This window comes from Stomoxys calcitrans, chromosome 5 (assembly GCF_963082655.1).
Source record: "Stomoxys calcitrans chromosome 5, idStoCalc2.1, whole genome shotgun sequence".
Lineage (NCBI taxonomy): Eukaryota > Metazoa > Arthropoda > Insecta > Diptera > Muscidae > Stomoxys > Stomoxys calcitrans.
Genome location: NC_081556.1, coordinates 87,907,910 through 87,931,012, shown reverse-complemented (window position 1 = coordinate 87,931,012; position 23,103 = coordinate 87,907,910). Strand labels below are relative to the sequence as shown.

Genomic DNA, 23,103 nt, shown 5'->3' with positions numbered 1-23,103 from the left:
TATCGTCCCGTTGTATGTTTGATGCATACTTTTGTATGCTGGCTTGAGGTCGGCTTAGGGCGATTTTTCTCATTCGGGTGACCAGTACGGAACTATTTGGGATTCAACTGGTAGTAGTCTTTTAAGGCTACGAAGTCCGACCGGAGACTTTAATCTGGTACCACGGGTGTCAGGAGCCCCTGGAACTTTGGTTCCAGCCTGACAATGGTGAGGCCCCATTGGGAAGCAACGTGGTGGCTGTGGTTTGTACCCAAATCGCGGGTAGAGCATAAGCTCGGCGTGGAGTTGCGTTTTTAACCGGATGCCGTGGCCCATAGATCGGAAGGAATTTTAGGTAGTGCTCCGCTCCTAACCAAGGTGGTGAACACGTCCAAATACGTGGGATCAAATTGGTACTCATGTGTGGGTTACCACATGTGGGGGCGTTGGTAGACGCATTGTATTCACCCTTGGGCCTTGGACCTCGCAGGATCTGCGTAAAACTCGACATTCGTGTTGCAAACGGAATGACTAATGAACAAATGAACGTTCAAAGAAAATAATAAAATTAAAACAAAATTAAAAAAGTTTACAAGAAATTTTACAACTCCTTACACAAGGTGAATTATTATAGGATGCATATTTATACTATTAACCAAAAAAAAAAACATTTTTTAAGTTATGTCACTCTTCAAGTAAATCTGCAACATAGGTTAAAAAAGAATTTTTCACTGAAACTGATTCAATTGAAACATAAAACCAAGATAAATTAATTTACAGGTAGTGCACCGCAAACAGCTGAGTACGATTTTTTCTCGCGGAGTACACTATCTGTCAACGAGTTTGCTTAACATTCGGTTGTGTGTGTGCATTATAGTCAAGAGCCATAGCACACACAAATACGGAATATGGCGCGAACCAGTAACATACTCAAAATCAGAGTTACACAAAACACTGATTTTGACAGATAGTGTTCTCGGTTTTTTGTTGTTGGCCAACTGCTCCTAACTGTAAATGAATTTGTCTTGCATAAAACCCCATTTGCACTGCTCTTTAAATCCGGATTTAATGGCTCGATCATCTGTTTTGCTTTATAATATCAGCTGACGAGAGATAAAGTTTTGTGCAAGTCTGATTTTGAGTATGTTACTGGTTCGCGCCATATTCCGTATTTGTGTGTGCTATGGCTCTTAACTATAATGCACACACACAACCGAATGTTATGCAAACTCGTTGACAGATAGTGTACTCCGCGAGAAAAAATTGTACTCAGCTGTTTGCGGTGCACTACCTGTAAATTAATTCTGTTATTTGAGGTTATGTAAATTGCTTTTATGATTTTGTTTGTTGCCGTTTATATTGCAATATATTTGTTCGTATTGTATTAAATGTTGTTTTTTTTTTATTTAGGAATCAACTTCATCGTCTAAGTTGCACTATTATTTTATAGTTCATTAAATATAAAAACGTTAATCTGATCCAAAACGCTAGTGTTTTAAAATTGACAAAAATTAATGCCACTTTTCATTTCTTAAATACTAAAACAGACAACTGTTTAACCCGGCACGGAATAGCAGTGAGCACCACACAGGCTGGAACATTGAGGTCCGATCTGGGTGGTGGTCGTTACTGTCACGAAAAGCTTAGCTGCGAGCTACCGGGCGCGTCCACAGGTTGCGAATATGGAAGTAGCTGCAACGGCAGTCGGGGACAATCAGCGTTAAAGTGTACCGAGGGCATCATTTATTATCCCATTCCAAAATCAAATAAAGCCTTACATATAAAAAAATTAATTTCAATTTATGTTATTTTAAATATTATTACGCCATTGGTCCTTCTCGAATGAAAATTTTTTTATATGTTTATCATAATTGTTGTTTAAATACATGTCTGCTGCGTACTTACTTTACCTTTTATTGGCTATGACAGAGCATTTATTCCACTTCTGCGCTCATTCTAAAATCTCTGACACCAAGTTTCGATCTTGATCTTTCCATCGGTCTTTTGGTCGTTCGTTTGCGTGTACCACCGTATTTGCCTTCAAAAGACTCTTTTGCCGGCACCGTTATATTTTGATACGTGTAACTTTGCTATCGTCGTCATTCAGATCATACAGCTCGTGGTTCATACGAGGCCTACATTCGCCATTGACGCAAACTGGTCCATATAATTTACGAATAATCTTTCTCTCAAATTCTCCAAGCACTGCCTCATCTACTTTCACAAGTACCAATGCCTCTGAACCATATATCAACACGGGTCGTATCAGTGTCTTGTATAGTGTAATCTTCGTCTGTCGAGAGGTGTTCTTGTTTCTAAACTGCTTACTTAGTCCAAAGTAGCATCTGTTTGGATTCTGCAAAAAATTTATACAAAATAAGTTTACATGTCTTGCGCTAAATTTATTTGGTCTTGAAATAATTCATACAATCGTATATTGTCCGGCTGCAGACCATAGGGTAATCTCTTTCAATTACAAATAGAACACCAATCCCATGGCAGCCGGTTATACGTACCGGATTGATCCGATGGAATCTTTCATCGCATCAAGGGCTGCCGCCTCGGTGTATAACACACTGCTACAACAACAACAAATAGAACACAAAAAACCCTTGTTTTTAAAAGTTAGGCAGAAAAATGTGTGATTGTGGCATAATTGTATTCTACATACCGAACTTCTGTCAAAACAGGAAAAATTAAATGCTCTAGGAACCGAACAAGGATGATCGAGAGACCGGTTTACGTGGGAGCTATATCGGGTTATAGACTGATTTGGCACAGTTGTTGGAAGTCGTAACAGAACACTGCATGCCAAATTTCAGCCAAATTGGACAAAAATTGCTGCTTGTAAGGGCTCAAGAAGTCAAATCGGGAGATTCGTTTATATGGGAGCTATATCTCAATCTGAACCAATATAGCCCATTTACAATCCCCAACCACCTGTATCAATATTAAGTATCTGTACAAAATTGCAAGCGGATAGCTTTACGCGTTCGACCGCTATTGTGATTTTTACGGACGGTCGGATGGACATGGTTAGAAATATATACTTTATAAGGGTCTTAGATTAACATTTCAAGGTGTTACAAACGGAATGACAAAATTAGTATGCCACCATCCTATGGTGGAGGATATAATAAACAAGGAAGGCAATTGATGATTTTAGCTTGAATTCATTTTTAATAAATTTTTTAGAAATTTTTTTGTAATACAAAAAGTCTTAAAAAAGAACAAATGGCAGCCATTTTGTTGTTATGGAAGGCAATACAGGAAATATTTTTTAAAATTAATAACACTAAATTATATTAAATTGTTAATTAAAAGCAAGCTAGTTGGCATGTTTTCGATCGAGTTTCAATCTTTTTGCTGCTATAATGGCACTAAATTTTATTAGTTCAATATATACCAATTATCATTCAATAATCGACTTAACAATTACAATGAAAATCGTAACTGAATATAGAGGGGTTTGTCCATAAAACCCATATATATGTCTGTCAATTGGTATAAAAAAACGTCTTTATAGTAAACAGCAAAAAGATTTACTTTTCAATCGCAAAACTTCCCCTTTCGTATGGATGTTTCGCCATATCTCGTACAAAAAATATATCATCTCCCCACAAGGGGAAAATAGTTGAAAGTAAACAGAAATACACATTGGATATAAAACGTAAACGTAGCGCTCTGATAATAATGTGATCTAAGAGAAACATTTTTCGAATACAAATTTTGTAATATTGCTTATAAAATACATGTAAAACGTTATTATATATGTATGCATGTATTTTGAACTACATGTATATTTACATATGATTACTTTATAAATTTTGTTCTAATGCAAAAAATATATATTTATGTATATATATATATATATATATATTGCTTGGTAAGACATTTTTTGTCGTTGTTATTTGAAAATATAAAACGTTATACAATTTCTCTTGAAAATTAGATGTAAATTTGTACGCAAGATTGTGACACTTTGTTAAATTACACTTGGTTAAAAATTAATTGATACAAGAAGTAAGAATTCCTTAAGCAGTTTTGGGTTTCTCGTTGAAACGCAAAATACGCGTTAACATCGAGGTAAGGCAAGGTATTTGCTTTTGTTGATCCATTAAGGGGCGCGAGGGCACACACGACTCATAGCCCACGGCCACGCGTTGACTGACAAATGTCAGCAAAGAAAGCATGTCATATTTGATGCCATTCTTGTTTAGTTCCTCAACCAATGACTGAATGTACCAAGAACCATCCGATGTATTGCGCCATGAGTAGAACCCTTAAAAAAGAAAAGACAAAAACTTTGATTATATTCTGCACACAAGATATTTTGACAACTGCTTGCTACCTGGAATCGTTGAATAGGATATAAGAAAGTCGGCATGCACCGGTATGCGATAGGTCATTTCGGAGAATGTTTCACCATCTGTTTCAGTCTTTTGAAGTTTTATTCCCGGATCCAAACTGTCCCCTCGACAAGCCTGTATGAAGAACAGTTTTGGTTTACCCGCCAATGTTGGACACTCTTGTGCTGTGAAATAATGACAAATTGATTCCAATTTGTACATGACATCTTTGGCGTAAAGGTAACCGTGTTCACCATGTGTGAGTATTGCAACCGCAATACAATCACAATCGCTGTGGTCTTGCGATGCAGCTGAAATATAAATGACATTAGAAATTTTGGTAAAATGTTAGGATGCTGGAATTTATCAAATCAATGTGACAATTAATAATGATAAGATTTGCGGGGGGGCCAGACCGGATCCATTTGTATGCACACAACCAGTTATCTTTCGCGAACCTAAGCCAGGAGTTTGACGAGGATTGCTACCTACAGGAGTTTGACGAAGATTGCTACCTCCACATGCAATGTGGCTACAACAGCATCAACCCCCTGATTGTTGTTGTTGTAGCCACATTGCATGTGGAGGTAGCAATCCTCGTCAAACTCCTGTAGGTGAGTAAGCTCGTTCCGGTCCAAAGGACCGATTGCCGCGAAATCAGGGTGACCATTGGTTATTCAAATACGCCAATAACTCGCCTTGTATATCGAGCATAGTAGGCACTCATTATTTATGCAAGAGCCGGTGCCACCCGACCTCTCACTGAGACTCTCCGCTCGATAGCGCTGATTGTCCGCGACTGGCGTTGCAGGTACTCCGTATAGAGCATTGCACTATCCGCAAACTGTGGACGCACCCGGTAGCTCGCAGCCAAGCTTCTCATGGCAGCAATGAACTCCACACAGATCGCACCTCAATTTTCCAGCCTGTGTGGTGCTCACAGCTATCCCGTGCCGCGGGGGGATATCGAATATCGAATTCGTGACATTGTAGCCTATGACGCTGAACGCGTTCGAATCCTAGCGAGAACATCGCACAAAGCGATGTTTATCCCTTCTTAATGTTGGCAACATTTGCGAGGTTCAATGCCATGAATGGTCATTTAAAAAAATTTCCCCAAAGAGGTTTCGCATTGTGGGATGCCGTTCGGACTCGGCTATAAAAAAGGTTCCGCTGGGTACTTGGACTCAAATTTTAATACCATGTTCGTTTTCTGGTCTCCAATACCTTTTATTTGATACCCTTATTGTGCCCATCGGACTACTTTCGAATATGGGTGGCGTTTTTGGGGTAATGGGGAGGGTCCGCCTACGCCCGATATCTAAAAATTATATAGACTATGTTTCCTTCCTGACATTTTTATTTTTTTTTTTTTAATAAAATATACAGAACGGTGTCTGCTTTGGACTTTTCCACGCTTTTTATTGTTTAAACTTCTCCTTTTTTTTAAAACACCAAGATGCCCATCATTGTGGTTGTTAGGGTCTTCTTGTCTCAAATCACATCACCGCACTTTGCATTTAGCTAGCTATTTTTTTCGGCTCGTTCAGACTCAATCCTGCTCTCGCTTGATCACCTCCAGCTTGCTGCACAGTCCAAAAGAAAAAGAAAGATTTTTCTTCTTTTGTCCCATCATGACGCACTTCCCAGCCAGAACTTCCTCCGATTGGCCAAATGACAACACAAAACCAACTGTCCTACTGTCATTCAGACAGGGGTCGTGGTTTACCCATATCCGCTACTGTCCTATAGAGGGCGCTTATATGCATCAAAAGGTGCACGCAAGAGACACTGTCCATAAACAAAATATTTTATATATGTAAATGTTTTAAATCAATCGTATTATGTACCAAACTTAGCATTTTGCGTGGAATACCACGAAATCTAGATACACATGTGTTATCTTCTATCCTCGGCGCCCATGTCAATATAATCTATATATGGATATTAATATAGAGTCATACTAATAATATGTATTTATAAATACCATGTTTTGCATTCTACAATGTCCTCCAGTTTATTGTGTTTGGTATATATCCATTCTATTTGTTCACATATGACATTTTCCTGTATTACACAATTTCAGCGCAAAATTTTTCACAATAAATTTGTGTAACTTTAAAATTATAACAAAAACATAACATTTTATGTGGAGATAAAAACTACACTTCTAATTTTCTTGAATCTTTTTCTTCTTTGTCTAGCCACGTCACTTTTTTTCTGTATGTGATAAAAGCTAGACATATATTTGACTCATACGCACTTCTTTTCGCATTACATATGTGTGAAAGGGAACACAATATAATCCTAGTCAATACAAAATTTACACTATTTTTTTTTTATTTTTTTAACAAAAAAACTTGAAGGAAAGGTCGGGCAGGTTAGAGAAGACGGCCCTCCACGCAGTTACATGAGAAGTTGAGACGTCTTTCCAATTGAAGGAGTACGCGATATTGAGAGGGCATATAACAACGAGGAGATGGGTCAAAAGTCACCGCCCTGAGTCGCACGAATACGGCCAAGATTCCCTTCTGGACACTATGGATGCGGTGGTCACACTGAGGATAGTTTCAGGAGACGGGCTGGATTGGGGGTATACTATGACACACAAAAAGATTCAGGGAGAGCTATGTATCATAACGATAGACGCAAAAGAAATTCTGATTTTCGAAATCAGTTGTTGTTGATGATGTTGTAGCCACAATTGTCCACATAGGACCGATCGCCGTATGAACGTTATGGCCATAGGTTATTAAAAGACGCCAATAAATCGCCTTGGCACATGGAGTATCGCAGGCACTCAGTATTTAAGCAAGAGCCGTGGCCAACCGGCCTTTCACTGAAACTCTCCCTTCGATACAGCTGATTTGCGATTGCATTTGTCGCTACTCCGTATACGAAGCATTCCACTATCCGCATCCTGTGGACACGCCCGGTAGCTCTCAGCTGAGCTTCTCGTAATGACAATGAACACCGAACAAATTGGAGCTCAAAGTTTCAACTGTTGTGGTGCTTATAACCATCCCGTGCCGGTTCGAAATAAGTTTGTGTATTTGGCGGAACTTTAGGCCGTGGGCTTTAGCACAGTGAGATCAAAGTGCGTGGGGGAATGTGTGGAATCCCTGAATAGACCCCAGTTTCACGACATAGTGCTAACATGAATAAGGGGATACAACAGCGCCGTATTGGCGTTTATCACCTACTCCCTTCTTGTAATTTCTTGTTACAACATATGTCTCATTTTATCATTTACTTTTCCCAACAGGTCAGACTGGCTACCTTTTCATGATGGGCTTCCCATTCAACCTTAATTATTAACAATAAATTGTAATAAATTCCACAGAGAAATCATAGAATAGGAGAATACAGTTTTCTAAACATACATTTTTGATTTTGAAATATCTTCAAACTTTAAATTTCATCAGCTGACACGAAAACGGAACGTAAAATTTTGTTTTTACTGAATTCTAGTTGCCGGTTACGGTCGACAGACGCTCGATAATCGTTTGCATGTGGTAGAAACGGCTCAACTGATTTTCTTGAAATTTTCACAGATGGTGCATAATGACCCCGTGGTGAAAATAGGGTACTACATTTTTTGATATCTGAAGGGGAGGCGGTCCCTCCCCCTACCCTAATTTTCAGAAACGTCAGATCTCGGAGATAGGTGGTGCTATTTAAGTGTAATTTTGTGTGTTCTCATGTAGTACCATAAAAATAAAAATTTGGTATCCGAAATTCGGAAGGGGTACCTAGGGGGCTGCCCCACCCTAAAACCTACCAAACACATATTTAGACCAATCACGACAATATGGGACTTAGGATAAGAAAACGTATCTGATATCCAATTGTCGGACCAAGTGCTAGGGGGACCACCCCAAGCCCCAAAACACCCCTAAATCGGACATATTTACCGACCATGGCAATATGGGACTCAAATGAAAGGTATTTGCGAGTAGAATACTAATCTGATATCCAAATGTGGGACCACGTTTCTGGGGGTCCACCCCTTCCCCAAAACAACCCAAAAACAGGACTTATTTACTGGCCATGGCAATATGGGTCTCAAATAAAAGGTATTTGAATACGAATACGAATGCGATATTCAAATGTGGTTTGTGGGATCAAGTGGTGGGGGCTGCCCGTTTTCAAAAACGCACCCCAAAGAGGACGAATATACAACGATTAAGTGAAAGGTCTTTGGGAGTAAATCACGAATCTAATATCAATATTCGAGATAATTGTCTATGGCGCCTCCCCACCCCCATAACACCACCCAAAAAGGGCGTATTTGCTGACCATTGCAATATGGGGAGGAAGAAGTATTTTAGAGTGGAACACGAATCTAATATATATATTATCGGGGCCAAGCCACTGAGTGGTCGCCCCACTCCCCAAAACACCCCCAACCGAATATGTTTGCAGAATATGGGGCTCAAATGAAAGGTATTTGGTAGCAGTCCACGAATCTGATATCAACATTGCAAACAAACTGTTTAGGGGAAGACCCACCACCATTAAACAACACCCAAGTAGGAGGTATTTGCTCACCATGACTATTTGGGCCTTAAAGAGAGTGGAGTTCGACATTGATAGTTTTTAGGGCCCATATCCCAAACCAAACAAATTTGCTGACTTATGCTATAATGGGGTTTAAATGAGATTAGATTACAAAATTAGAAAACAAATTTGATACCCAATTTTAAGGCCAATGGCAATATGGGGTTCAAATAAATGATATTTGAGAGTAAAGAACCAGGCTGATATATTTTCAGGGCTAAGCCGTACATATATATCAACCATGTCAAATGAATGCTTTTGGGGAGTAGAGCACGAAATTGATAGCCACTTTCAGGGCCAATTTGCTGGGGGTCCACCCCTTCCCAAAAACACCCAACAAACACTGACCATCAAAATTTGGGGCTCAAATAAAGGTATTTGGGAGTGGAATCCAAATGTGGGATATGAGATATCTAGATCAAGCGGCATATCAACAACATTCATGCAGACACGGTAGCAGATATGGTAAATGGTTATGGGGTGAATGTAGTCCTTGGAGAACGATCCATTGCACCTGAAGAAATTGTCCTCCCCCTGCAAACCAGAGTAGTTCTGGCTCAATTACGTTCCGGCAGATGCAGCCGCCTCAACTCCTATAGAGCAAGGATTGATGCCGACGTGCAAGATGTATGTCCCGATTGTAACCAGGAACCGTACGATACACGTCACTTGTTTAACTGCTCAGCCCAGCCCCGCCCACTCGACTCAGACCCAGATCCCTGTGGACGCACAGTGATCTTGACATGAAACAGAATCAAGCAGACGATAGAACACAACAAACTGCTACAACAACGACAACACATTTGGATATCAGACTCGTATTCTACTCCCAAATACCTTTATTGCGATGGTCAGTAAATAATTGCTGTTTGTTTTGGGACAGTTGTTCCCGAAGGTGCGTATCAATCTCATACCTTTTATTTGAGCCCCACACTGACCTGGTAGTTAATATGTCCGATGTAGGCGAGTTTTGGGGTGTAGGTCGGTCCTCAAACACTTAGCCCTTAAAATAAATCAACATCGTGCTCTACTCCCAAATATCATTTATTTGAACCACATATTGCCAAAAATGCAAATTCACTAAGGAACAGGGGCAAACTTCTTACATATCAATGAGTGCAGTCCGATTCAAGTTTAAGCTCAATGATAAGGGGCCTCCTTTTTATAGCCGAGTCCGAACGGCGTGCCGCAGTGCGACACCTCTTTGGAGAGAAGTTTTACATGGCACATTACCTCACAATGATAGGAGGGGAAACCACGGTGAAAATTTTTTCTGATGGTCTCGCCAGGATTCGAATCCAGGCGTTCAGCGTCATAGGCGTACATGTTTACCTCTGCGCTATGGTGGCCTCCGACCCCATATTGCTATTGACCTCAAAATTGGGTATCAAATTCGTTTTCTAATCTTCAATACCTTTCATTTAAACCCCTTATTGGAAAAGTCAGCAAATGTGTCCGGCTTAGGGTATGGCCCCTAAAAACTATCAATATCGAGCTCAACTCTCTTTAATACCCAAATTGTCATGGCGAGAAAATACGCCCTATTTAGGGGTTATTGCGAGGTGGGACGTCCCCTAGACAGTTGGTCCCGAATGTTGACTTCGGATTCGTGGTCTACTCCCAAGTACCTTTCATTTGAGCCCCATATTTCCATAGTCGGCGAACATGTTCGGTTTGGGGGACGGAGCGGCCATTCAGTGACTTGACTCTGAAAATATCTACCAGATTCGTGTTCTACTCTAAAATACCTCTTAATTAAGCCCCATATTGCCATTGTCAGCAAATACGTTGGTGTTGTTGTTGTTGTAGCAATGTGTTATACACTGAGGTGGCAGCCCTTGACGATGAAGAACTCCATCGGGTCAATCCGGTGCGTACAACCGGCTGCCATGGGATTGAGCAAATACGTCCTATTAGGTGTTATGGGGGTGGGGTGGGCCCATACACATTTTTTCCCGAATATTGATATCAGATTCGTGCTTTACTTCCAAAGACCTTTCATTTCAGTCCCATATTGCTATGGTCGTAAAATTGTCCTGTTTGGGGGTGGTTTTTGGGAATGGGTGGCATCCCAAACACTTGATATCACATTTCGATATCAGATTCGTATTCTACACTCAAATACCTTTCATTTGAGCCCCATATTGCCATGGTCGGGATATATGTCAGATTTAGGGGTGTTTTGGGGGTTGGGGTGGTCCCCCAAAACACTTGGTCCGACAATTGGATATCAGTTAAGTTTTCTAATGTTATTGTCGTGATTAGCCTTTATATATATTTGGTAGGTTTTGAGGGTGGGGCGACCGCCCTAGGCACCCCATCCGAAATTTAGATATCAAATTTTTAGGTTACTATAAGAGGGCACATAAAATTTCTCTTAAATTGCACCACTCTTCTCCGAGATCTGGCGTTTTTGAAAGTTAGGGTATCGGGGAGGGTGCGCCCCCTTCAGATATCAAAAAATGTAGTACCCTATTTTCACCACGGGATCATTATGCACCATCTGAGAAAATTTTAAGAAAATCGGTTCAGACTTTTTAGACAAACAAACAAACACAAATTGATTTTTATATATAAGAAGAAAAAAGATAGGAACGCGAACCAATAAACATTGTACTGAGTCATTGCTTAATTAAATTTAAATTTATCTTCACGGACATTTCAACTGTCACGATATGCGTGGGCAACGCTGAAGCCACTAGTATATGGCCACGTAAGGTCAAGAGTGTTTAGGAAAGGCAAGAAGTTTTTTCAAACCATAGGGAAGACTACCAAGGGTGCAGGGAAACGAGACGGCCCAAGAGCTGACCAGCAATGGAGCTAAGGTCTCCGAGTGAATCAAGCAAGGTTGCTCGTCCGTGCCCTCCAATTTAACCTATCCTACAAATGTACTTTATAGCGTCGAAATATTGCAACATGTTGCGAAATTAATGAACAAAATTGGTATGGTATTGGGATATTCCGCTTTTTAAACGAGTTGTCGTTTTACTTACTAAAATATGTAAGAAAAAAAAATAATAGTTAGTCCGAATATGGATCGACAAATAATTTGTTGTTGTATTTATATTATTGTTTTTGAAATAAATTGGTGGTAATTTCCCTATAATGTGCAAAAATAATCACTGAAATAAATTAAGAAAGATTAAAACTTAAACTGATATTGATATTGATATTGATAAATGCTTAAGTGGTCGATTCGTCATTAAGATGAATTTTATGTCTGTTGATAAGAATTTAGAACTACGTATACTAGGCCCCTTATCACGTGCTTGCAAAGATTGTGTGTGTGTTATACAAAATAATGTGGTCCCTCGCAGTCTACAATTCTTAGAAGTATCTCTTCTTACTCACCGTTATCGATATGTTTAAATAGATCACGCAATTTACAATCCTTGTATGCCGTTACTTCAAAGTCCAAATTTTTAAAAGACTTTTTTAACTTTTCACAATCGACGTTGGTACCCGTACGTGGTTCCAGTCTTGGTATATCATAGTACTCGTGATTAAAGATAAGGGCAAGTCCTCGTTTCTTGTGATTCATATTGTATTCTATGGCATTGCGTTCGGTGGGCATACGCGCAACAGTCATTGTATCAAAACTAAAATGAAATAATTAAAATTAGAGTCAAATAAATCATATTGGGTTGCCTAAAAAGTAATTGCGGATTTTTTAAAAGAAAGTAAATGCATTTTTAATAAAACTTAAAATGAACTTTAATCAAATATATAATTGCCATTTTGTTCGATAACCTTTTGCCATCTTCCTGGCAAATTTAGTATTCCACGCTCATAGAACTTCTGGCCTTTATCTGCAAAAAAACTGAACCAAGTGCGATTTTATAGCCTCATCATTGCCGAAAGTTTTACCATTTAAGGAGTTCTGCAAAGATCGAAATAAATGGTAGTCTGATGGTGCAAGGTCAGGGCTATATGGTGGATGCATCAAAAGTTCCCAGCCAAGCTCACTCAGTTTTTGGCGAGTGACCAAAGATGTGTGCGGTCTAGCGTTGTCCTGGTGGAATATGACACCTTTACGATTGACCAATTCTGGTCGCTTCTCCTTGATGGCTGTATTCAATTTGTCCAATTGTTGACAGTTAACATCCGAATTAATCGTTTGGTTCCTTGGAAGCAGCTCAAAATAGACCACACCCTTCCAATACCACCAAACAGACAGCATAACCATATTTTGGTGGATATCAGCCTTTGAAGTGGTTTGAGCTGGTTCACCATGCTTGGACCATGATCGTTTTCGACTAACGTTGTTGTAAACAATCCATTTTTCATCCCCAGTTATGATTCGTTTTCAACGAACGGATCGAATTCATTGCGTTTAAGGTGCATATCACAAGCGTTGATTCGGTTTGTTAAATGAATTTCTTTCAATACATGTGGTACCCATATTAAAATTGACGCCAAATAAACAAATGTAACCAAATTTTGCGCACTTTTTTTCTAAAGCAAGCTAAAAGTAACAGCTGATAACTGACAGAAGAAAGAATGCAATTACAGAGTCACAAGCCGTTGAAAAAATTTGTCAACGCCGACTATATTACTACTATATTACCCACAATTACTTTTTGGGCAACTCAATAAATAAAATATTTTTATGCTATGATAATCACTGTGGTCTTTCAGATTCACGGTTAGATTAAGTTGGAGTGGCAGTCTGCCATCAAAATCACTTAGACGTAGACCATTGTGATACTACAGGAACAGAAAAAGGAACTAAAAAGCGTTCCTACCATTGAAGCATCCAGATCGCTTTAAAAAGCTCAAGCTCAGGCTGGTGCGTTGAGCTCCAATTTTTGTGGTGTTCATTGCTGTCACGGAAAGCTTAAATGCAAGCTACCGAGCGCGTTCTCAGGTTGCGGATAGTACAATGCTCCATGCGGAGTAGCTGCAACGGCAGTCGCAGACAATCAGCGGTACCGAGCGGAGTGTCTCAGTGAGAGGTCAGGCGGCTCCGGCTCTTGTACAAATACTGATTGCCTATAATGCTCGGTATGAGTTATTGACGCCTTTAAATAACCAGATCGCTTTAAAAAGCTCAAGTTCAGGCTGGTGCATTGAGCTCCAATCTGTGTGGTGTTCATTGCTGTCATGGAAAGCTTAAATGCAAGCGTCCTCAGGTTGCGGATAGTACAATGCTCCATGCGGAGTAGCTGCAACGGCAGTCGCAGACAATCAGCGGTACCGAGCGGAGTGTCTCAGTGAGAGGTCAGGCGGCTCCGGCTCTTGTACAAATACTGATTGCCTATAATGCTCGGTATGAGTTATGGAGGCCTTTAAATAACCAATGGCCACCCTGTTCCCACGGCGATCGGTCCTTTGGACCGCAACGAGTTTGCTCACCTACAGGAGCTTGATGAGGATTGCCACCTCCACTTAAAAAAATGCGGCTATAACCACAAGAACAACAACAACTTGCGAATGTTCACATACGCTAAATCAGACAAGTTCACAAAGAAATGAGAGCCTAAAGTGGAAATCCTTTTGACTGGCAGTGCGGGGCACGGCGGTTTTTGAATTCAGAAATATGTTCTCCAGGGGTTTAATGGCTGCTGAGAAGATAATGGGTAATTTTTTATCTATTATCTTTTTGGTAACACTGCTTTAAACAGCTCACGCACGTTTCGTGTTTTGTTTTACAGTCTAATATCTTCAGTTTGGTCTATAATTTAACCATGAATATCTAGGCATCAAGAGCTTCCTTCACTATAAGAGGGTACCCAGCACCCCTCTTAGTTTTGCACAGTGGGCCATTCTGTTATTTCTAACTTTAATTTTAAATGCCAATTATCTCAAATACTTTGGAATTTTGGATATTTAGCTTTTTGATTAAGTTCCTAGGCATCAAAAGCTTCCTTCACTATAAATGGGCACCCAGCACCCTTCTTAGTTTTTGCACAGTGGGCCATTCTGTTAATTCTAACATTAACTTTAAATGCCAATTATCTCAAATACTGTGGACTTTTTGGATATTTTGCTTTTTTATTAAGATCCTGGGTACCCAGCACCCCACTTAGTTTTTGCACAGTCGGCCATTCTGTTAATTCTAACTTTACCTTTAAATGCCAGTTATCTCAAATACTGTTGACTTTGACCGACCCAGTGTTTCAGGCCTGGCTGGAGGGACATAATGGCGTTGTCCTCAAATAGTTTGTCGGGCTGGGCTGATTAAAGCTGCGGAAAAAGTGTTCGCTGATGGCATGCAAAGCAGTTGTTGTGCTATGCAGTCTTCGAAATCCATGCTGATACTCGGCGAATGGAAATTATTCAACAAGAATCGAGAGGAGTAGTACCTCAAGATATTTTACTTTTTGATTTAGATCCTAGGCATTAAGAGCTTCCTTCACTATAAGTGGGTACCCAGCAACCCTCTTAGTTTTTGCACTTTTCGCTTTGGACTTTTTGGTGTTGTAGATTTGTCGCTTGTGCATTTTCTTTTTTACTTTGATAGATAATTTTTTACAAAATTCGCAATGTTTGTTGCTCTTTTAGAGCTCTTGTTGTTAACTTTATCTTCACGGACACTAATCTCCCAGGTATGGATTTAGTGCCGCGATACAAAAGAAAATCGAATTTCTATGTCAAAAATTATTAAAGCGATAACTTTTTTGAAATTTGTCCGATTAAAATACCATGTTTAATCGGACAAATATAGATGGTTTTTTTTCTGTGCACCAAATCTACAGAGCACCCCTAGCCGACACCCAAATTTTTTTGGAGTGTTCATGTTCATGTTCGTAGGCTACACTAGCGCTGAGGTTAGCATGTCCGCCAATGACGCTGAACGCCTAGGTTCGAATCCTGGCGGGACCATCAGAAAAAATTTTCAGCGGTGGTTTCCCCTCCTAATGCTGGCAACATTTGTGAGGTACTATGCAATGTAAAACTTCTCTCAAAAGAGGTGTCCACTGCGGCACGCCGTTCGCACTCAGCTCTACAAAGGAGGCCCCTTATCATTGAGCTTAAACTTAAATTGGACTGCACTCATTGAAATTTGAGAAGTTTGCCCCTGTTGCTCAATACTCAACATCTATGCAAATGCCGGTGCAACCCGGTCGCTCACTGAGACCTTCCGCTCGATACCGCTGGTTGTCCGCGACTGCAGTAGCAGCTTAATCAAAATATACGTATTAAACCCTATAAAGAATATATTGATGGCTTAGTATAAAAAGGACCCAAAATCAATATCTTCCAAATTGGCTTTTTTGTTTCTTCTGGAAAACAAGTGTCGGATGGATACAAAATTTAGATGGATACAAATACAAATAACGTCCTCCGAGGCGTCGATCTCATGACACCACCGACAGATGTCATCACTTCTGATGCCAACACGAGACATATGTTTACAAAGCTTATTATGTCCTGTAATAATTCCGATAATTATACTCAGATGTGACTTTTCCATTGACAACAGACTAGGTTCGATTTCGAGCGTTCGTCCCACAGAAGCTTTGTTTGTTCACATTCGGCTGTTAAATTCCAGCGATTTAACCGTGTATCCTTATAACGCTCCTTAATTCCATGGAAAATTGTCGATAGTGGTGGGTATACAACCAATATTTACACATGAACAAGGCGTGCACCCGATCCCGCAAGCATGTCCGAATTCTCATTTCCTATGATATCCTTATGTCCGGGAACCCAGCATAAAGCCAGATTTTGATTCCTCAGAAGACAATTTAAGACCTCTCGACTTTAGATCTTATACTCGTGCCAACTAAAGCCTTCAATGCTTCTTGAAATTTCTGCCGCCTTAGTTATCGCAAAGACCTCTGCCTGGAAAATGTTGCAGCCATCACGCATACCGTCAGAGTCGATATCCTAATATATAGCCTGTGCTCTACTATTTCCATCCCTACTTGTAAGTCCGTGTGCAGTTCTTGCAATGTGCTGTCCTGTATACAGGTATGGCTAACTGGAGTTTTGCTAAACAGGTCAAACTGCAATAGTCTAAACAGAGTCCTCTCCGGCGACTCCTTTATAAAAAAATCGATCCGCCGGATTCCCATCATAATCTCTAGGGACCTTGTCGCAGTAGAGTCCATAGCCCCAGCCATGAATCTCAATCCCTTTATGCGTCACCGGCCACCAAACATGACAGCCATACGTCAGAACTGGCCTTACTATTGCCGAGTACAGCCAGTCAATCAACCTAGTTCGTAGACCCCACTGACTTCTTGTAAGCTTCTGAGAGGAGTAAAGAGCCGCAAAGACATTCTTTACCCGCGAGGCTCGGTTCAAGTTCCAGTCCAATTTACCAGCGAGAATAAAGCCAAGAAATTTAGCCAACTCCAAAGTTACCCCCTGCATAGTGGGTATTTAGAACTCCGGAATACTTCTCTTCCTTCTGAACAGTTCCGTCTTCCTAGAATTCACCCTTAGCCCACAATTCGGACGTATACAATTGTAAACAATTCTGTCCGGGCCAAACGCCTTGGATGACATTCGTAACTTCGTCCATGGTAAATTGAGATGGCTGTCCTTTGGCTCGGAGACCGCGAATACAACGAATGGCTCTCCTCCTAGCCCTTTCACTATCAGGGTGCACCACTCGTCGGGTCATTCAAAATTATGTCAGTAAAACAGTTAAAGTGTCATCCCGTATACCGGGGTTCGAGAGTGACTTTACAGTAGACAACAGCTTGCTAATACCGGTACCTAAGTAACATTACTCCAAATGTTCCAGTCATAAATTCCGCTTATGTTCGCTGAATACCCTGTTTATTTCTAGATTCAGCTCGCTGTTTCTGGCGTTAATGGGTTCCGTGCAACGAATGGTATCACACTCGTCTGCGAATACCATTGCCTGCTGCGTAAAATTAGGCCACACTTGGGGTATTCAACCGGCTGGTATGAAGTGAAGGGCTACTACATTAATGATGTCTCGGAATTTTCTCTCGGCAACTAGCACATTTGAGCAAGATGTCAGTTCACTGAAGCAAGGATTGGAGTCGGCTTCAGAGAGTAGCCAACCCAATCGGCCTTCTTCGGATTGATAAACGTCCGGCGCTCAGTCGTTATGAAGTCGGGTGATCGGTCGATGGTGAGTATTATATTATTAGCCGACCCAATCGGCCTTCTTCTGATTGATAAACGTCCGGCGCTCAGTCGTTATGAAGTCGGGTGATACTCACCATCGAGAGTATTAAATTATTATGCTAGTTGCGTATATTACCACACGGGAGAGGTCGGACGGGTCGCATACTCCAACAACGACAACGCTTGTGACCCACCGCTGTTTATGTTCGCACAGCACCTTGCAACATATTCAGTGCGACTATACTCCAGAGCAAGATCCATGCGCCGGTTACACACACACCTCACCGACCGATGATGGAGCCGCTTCAGGCAAACCAAAAAGAAGCAGGGTCCGGGGTTCTTTTCAATTCCGGAACGGACCAGAAACTTGCAGAGAAGGAACTCCGGTATGTGCCCCTCCCATTACGAAAAGAGGAAGATCACGTTCACTATTTGTCATTGTATTATTAATTTATTATCCTCTTATGTTAATAATACAGCGTAATGCGTATTTCTGGGCGAGTAGGCTTAGTATTACCGAATTTGATACAAACATATAAACGGTTGTAATCCTGCCGAAACCAAAAAAGGTTTTCTCTCAACACTCTTTGACCCAAATATGCGATATTTTTTGTAACAATTGGATCTACTCTCCAATCACGGATTGAGCCTTACAGGCTACTACTGCCAGATTGACTATACCTTTTAAATTGAGTTTGCGGACAAAGCTATTACTCATTAAAAAAGTATTCCGATTTTGCGATTTTTAAGCAATTTCTAATTAGGGTATATAAAAAAATAACATAAGAATTCTCGGATTATGTGACTAGTCTCGCTGGCCGGTATTAAAAAGTGTGTTGAAATCACTCTCTTTGACTCGTTGATTATAGAGCTATTTATATAAAAACAGATGTAAAGTGATCCGCAAAATATTTGCGGTTAAAAATTTAATAAGAAAGAAAGACGGAAGAATGTTTTATAATGCAGTATGCTTTACACTGAGGCGAAAGCCCTTGCCGATGAAGGGCTCCATTGGGTCACTCTGGTCTAAATAAACCAGGCTGCCATGGGATAGCGTTTATAAAAATGCCTCAGTTTAAACCTGTCCTACATGTAACACAAAGCGAGATCAACGAAGAAATTTTTCTCTATGGCGAACAGATAAGGTTAGGTTGAAAAGAGGGTGCAGATATTAATCTTGGGCCGAGTACCTGTGTTAGCCGAGAATAATTGGTAGTTGATATGGTCCAGTACAAAAACTTTGTTCCGGGTCGTCAATGGGTCCTGAATTAAGGCAATGTGAACCTTGCCCTTGTTGATTTTCTCCATCAGAGCGTTTGTAGCTGTCTCGCTCCAGTGGAGTTTTATCTGGATGATCTCAATCATTGGTCCTCCAGTAAATGGACTTCTTGGCCATCGGTTTTGGTCTCATTATCGTCTCACTGTTCGTTAGGCTGCATTGAGATTCCTGTCACTGCACTGCCTAATGTTTCAATATTAGGATCTTTGCCTATCCTAGTTTTCCGAATCATGAGAAAGTCGGTGATGATTTCATCGTTGGGTCCCTATTCGTTAGGCTGTGTTGAGTCTCCCGTCCCTGCACTGTTTGATGTTTCAATATTAGGACTTTACCAATCCTAGTCTTCCAAATCTTAAGAACATTGGCTTCTTGGGATTAGGTGATGGTCTCCACGTCGGCTCCCTGTTTGTTAGGCTGTATGGAGATTCCTGTCACTGCACTACCTGATATTTCAATATTAGGATCTTTTCCTATCTTAGTCTTCCGTATCTTCAGAAAGTCAGCGATGGTGCCATCGTTGGTTCCCTGTTCGTTAGGTTGTGTTTAGTCTCTCGCTTCCGCACTAACTGTTGTTTTAATATTATAATCTTCGCTTGTCCTAGAATTCCCATTATTGGGAAAGTCGACGTCAGCTCTCTGTTTGTAAGGAGGTATTGAGTGACCTGCCACTGCCCACAATGATGTCCCAATGTTAGGATCTTTGTCTAGTCTACCCAATGAAAAAGACAGCCTTGGACTTGTAGTGCGCTTAGCCAAACTTGTCACGGAGACTTGATCAATGTCCACCACAAGCAGAGTTCTTTCCTCCTCCTCCCTGTGGAAGACCTACCTTCTCTTTGCGACCAAACCTTGGTTTTGAATGCCTAAGAATCCCAACATGCTTTCCATCGCGAATTTTGATGAAGACCTTTGCGTTTGTGAGCTGGGGTGTCCATCTTTCTCACCAGGTCGAGTTTTGCACCCCACGGTGTGTGGACCCTTCCGACGAGCTGTTTGACGGTATCTTTGTATTGGTGGATTCTACAGAGTTCTTCACATGTTCGAAAATACGCTCGATAACCACATCCTCCACTTGAGTCCGACGATCTGGTGGAATCCTACCGAATGCATTGCCGATATTGATGCATCCCATCCACCATCTTCCCCTTCCGTGATGGCCATGTCACAGTCCCCCATTGTCCTCGATCCGAGACTCACATTTAAACCTCATAATGAATAGGTTTCTTGTAGGGTGTGGAGTTCATTGAGAAGAATTTATACTTCTAACATCTACTTGCCTACTTCTGTGAGGAAATGCCTTGCTCATACCCTTTTGCTGTCCCAAGTTTTGTATGGCCTTGAGGTTTTTTCCGGTACTAACTTAATTCATTTAGCGTCGATTAAACGGATCGTGAATACGATCGTGCACTTTGTTTATAATGATAATAGGCGTGACCACATTTCGAATTATGTACAGCAGTTCCTAGGTTGACCATTCGATGATTTCCTCAAATTCCGTTTACTTATGTTCCATAAAATCATCAAATATGGGCGACCGCTTACTCTGTATGAAAGCTTTATGTTTAGTAGTTCTACCAGAAATCCGCACAAAAGTGATTCCACTTATTAGGAATTCTATTTATATAAAGTCGTTGATAGTTAGAGTTGCTCGTTGCTGGAATTATTTGCCCCTATCCCTACGTATTTTTTCTCATTTGTATATACGTTTAAGTCATATTAGGTTGAAGTGCATGGAATGTCAGTTCTATGCCTTGCTACACACTGCACTTTAGCTTGATTTCGCTGCCGATGCATACTCCTCTCCTTCATGATGCCTCGGATCGCTTTCTCGGTCTTCTTGGCAGCTTAGCGAAGCCCTCGCTGACTTCTGTCATCATCCGCTGCCCTCATCTCTCGATGCCCTCACTGTCGATGGCTGAATCGGAGAAACCACCTTTAATTAAAGGCTGGGACGAACTATGCACCCCTCTGGTTTATCCGTCTCTTCCTCATTGATTATTCTGACGACTGGTTGAGCGCCTAATACGTTACTCTCGACTACAGGTGCCAAGGCACCCACACCTATAGAAGGGACGGACAACATGCTATGGTCGGATGCCATCACCGCAGTTGCTGGGTCTTTGGAGTCCATTTTCAGCCCACTCCTGACAGGCTCGGAATAGGCACCTATTCCGAGATACGGATATTTTTCTTCGAGAAGCGAAATGAAAACACATCCGCTCAACTCAACGATAACGGCAAAAAAATATCAGAAACAGATGAACTACATGTACGAACTGTATTTAAAATTTTTGTATATAGTCAGAATACTCTTAATTTTAATCCTGCGGACAAGTCTAAAACTTCGCGGGACTTATGAATTTGAAATAATTTTAAACTAATAAATAAGAATGAATTTAAAAAAAATGTCGCCAGCATTGGGAGGGGGAATAAGCACCGCTGAATTTTTTTTTCTCACGTTCTCGCCAGGATTAGAAACCAGCCGTTTAGCGGCTAACCTCTGCGTTGTGTTGGCCTCCTAAACTTAAAATATATCAATAAGTGTATTTAGTACATACCTCATTTTTCCATTCATTTCTATTCCATTCGTCTTATTGGCATTAGTCTCCTCGCCTGTTCCAATGCCCATGCCCAAGGCATCAGGCCTATCGCCGCTGCAATCCACATCACTGGAGGCAGCGTTCATTTTCAGTGTGGCTTTCGTTATATATTCAATTGATGATATGCACTCGTCCGTCATTGTTGCGGACTACAAGCGACGAGTTTTGCTGTTGCTCTTTTTAATGTTTTTTTTTTTTTTTTTATAAGTACTAATGATTAGTAATTCAGTTTTTGCTTTCCTTTTTTAGTTTCTAGATAAGAACACAGCTGTGTGGCCGCACAGCACAATATTGAAAAACTCTATTGCGTCTCTATTATTGACTTTAATGCGTACAAAGTCCTTAACTTCCCTACGAAGAACCCCTTTTCCCACTTGCGTCAACGACGACTCACACTCTTCTTCAACTAACCCAGACACGCCAAGAACTTGAAACTATTGTCAAGGCCAGTTGATGGCCGAGAAGCTGAAGTCTTACTTCTCCAATCTCCAAATATTGACTGAAACTACTTATCGCTATTTGTCACCACAATTCTAAGTAGCCTTTGGTCATTTTTTTTTACAAATTTGCTAACAACAAATATGGTAAAGAACAACTTTTATTGTTGCTGTTTTTTGTGACGTTTGATTTTTTGGAGGTTATGCATTTTTTAATCACAATTGATGCGGATGATATCGGAAAACACAAATTTCAAATTTTATTCATGTACGTTTGTGCTGGGGCTTTGGAGAACTCCGTTTTGTAAATACGCGTTGTATTTGTTTGCTTTTTTTTAATTCACGCTACGTTTACGCGTCGTGTATTTCTCTCTCTCTATTTTTATTGCGGGTTACAACAACACTGTATTTAATTTATAAAACACAATGCAATGCAGCAATCATTGCAGCAGAGCTTGAGCAGTTCTTGTTACTCTTTTGCTGGAAATCACAGGCTGCCAGATTATTTTGAAGTAAAATCAGCACTTTTGAAGAAAAAAATCGGCAATTTTGCCACTCCAAGTTTAAAAAATCGGAAAATATTTTGAACGATAAAACGCATATATCTAGCACTGAAAATAAAAGCGCGCTAATTACGTCCGAAATGAATATACCGACCACCATGAGAATACTTCTTATCCGGGTAAAAAATACACATTAAATGAGTAGCAACTTATACTACTATATGGGTACAAAAGACAGAATACACACAGAATATACATACATACAGACTACACTTACGTATTCACAAACGCTGGATTTTTTAGACAAATTTTTTATATTTTGGTCTTTGATAAAAAAAAAATCAT

The 23,103-nt window shown here is 40.5% G+C and overlaps 1 protein-coding gene across 1 annotated transcript; it reads right to left on the bottom strand.

Moving 5' to 3' along the window:
- Nucleotides 1-3,193: 3,193 nt before the first annotated feature.
- On the bottom strand, nt 3,194-22,678 carry LOC106085441 (caspase-1). Its single transcript, XM_013249691.2, has 4 exons — nt 21,777-22,678; nt 12,240-12,487; nt 4,331-4,639; nt 3,194-4,261 (listed from the first exon to the last, which is right to left on the bottom strand). Exons 1-4 carry the CDS (start codon nt 21,956-21,958, stop codon nt 4,014-4,016), a joined length of 987 nt encoding a protein of 328 aa, XP_013105145.1. The 5' UTR covers nt 21,959-22,678; the 3' UTR covers nt 3,194-4,013.
- Nucleotides 22,679-23,103: the final 425 nt, after the last annotated feature.

Excerpts from the sequence above, each read along its gene's own strand:
- LOC106085441 (XM_013249691.2), bottom strand. The coding sequence starts at position 21,958 with ATGACGGACGAGTGCATATCATCAATTGAATATATAACGAAAGCCACA. Across the intron at positions 12,488-21,776 it reads GAAATGAATGGAAAAATGAG|TTTTGATACAATGACTGTTG; the intron begins GTATGTACTAAA and ends ATTTCATTTTAG. Across the intron at positions 4,262-4,330 it reads ATCCTATTCAACGATTCCAG|GGTTCTACTCATGGCGCAAT; the intron begins GTAGCAAGCAGT and ends TTCTTTTTTAAG.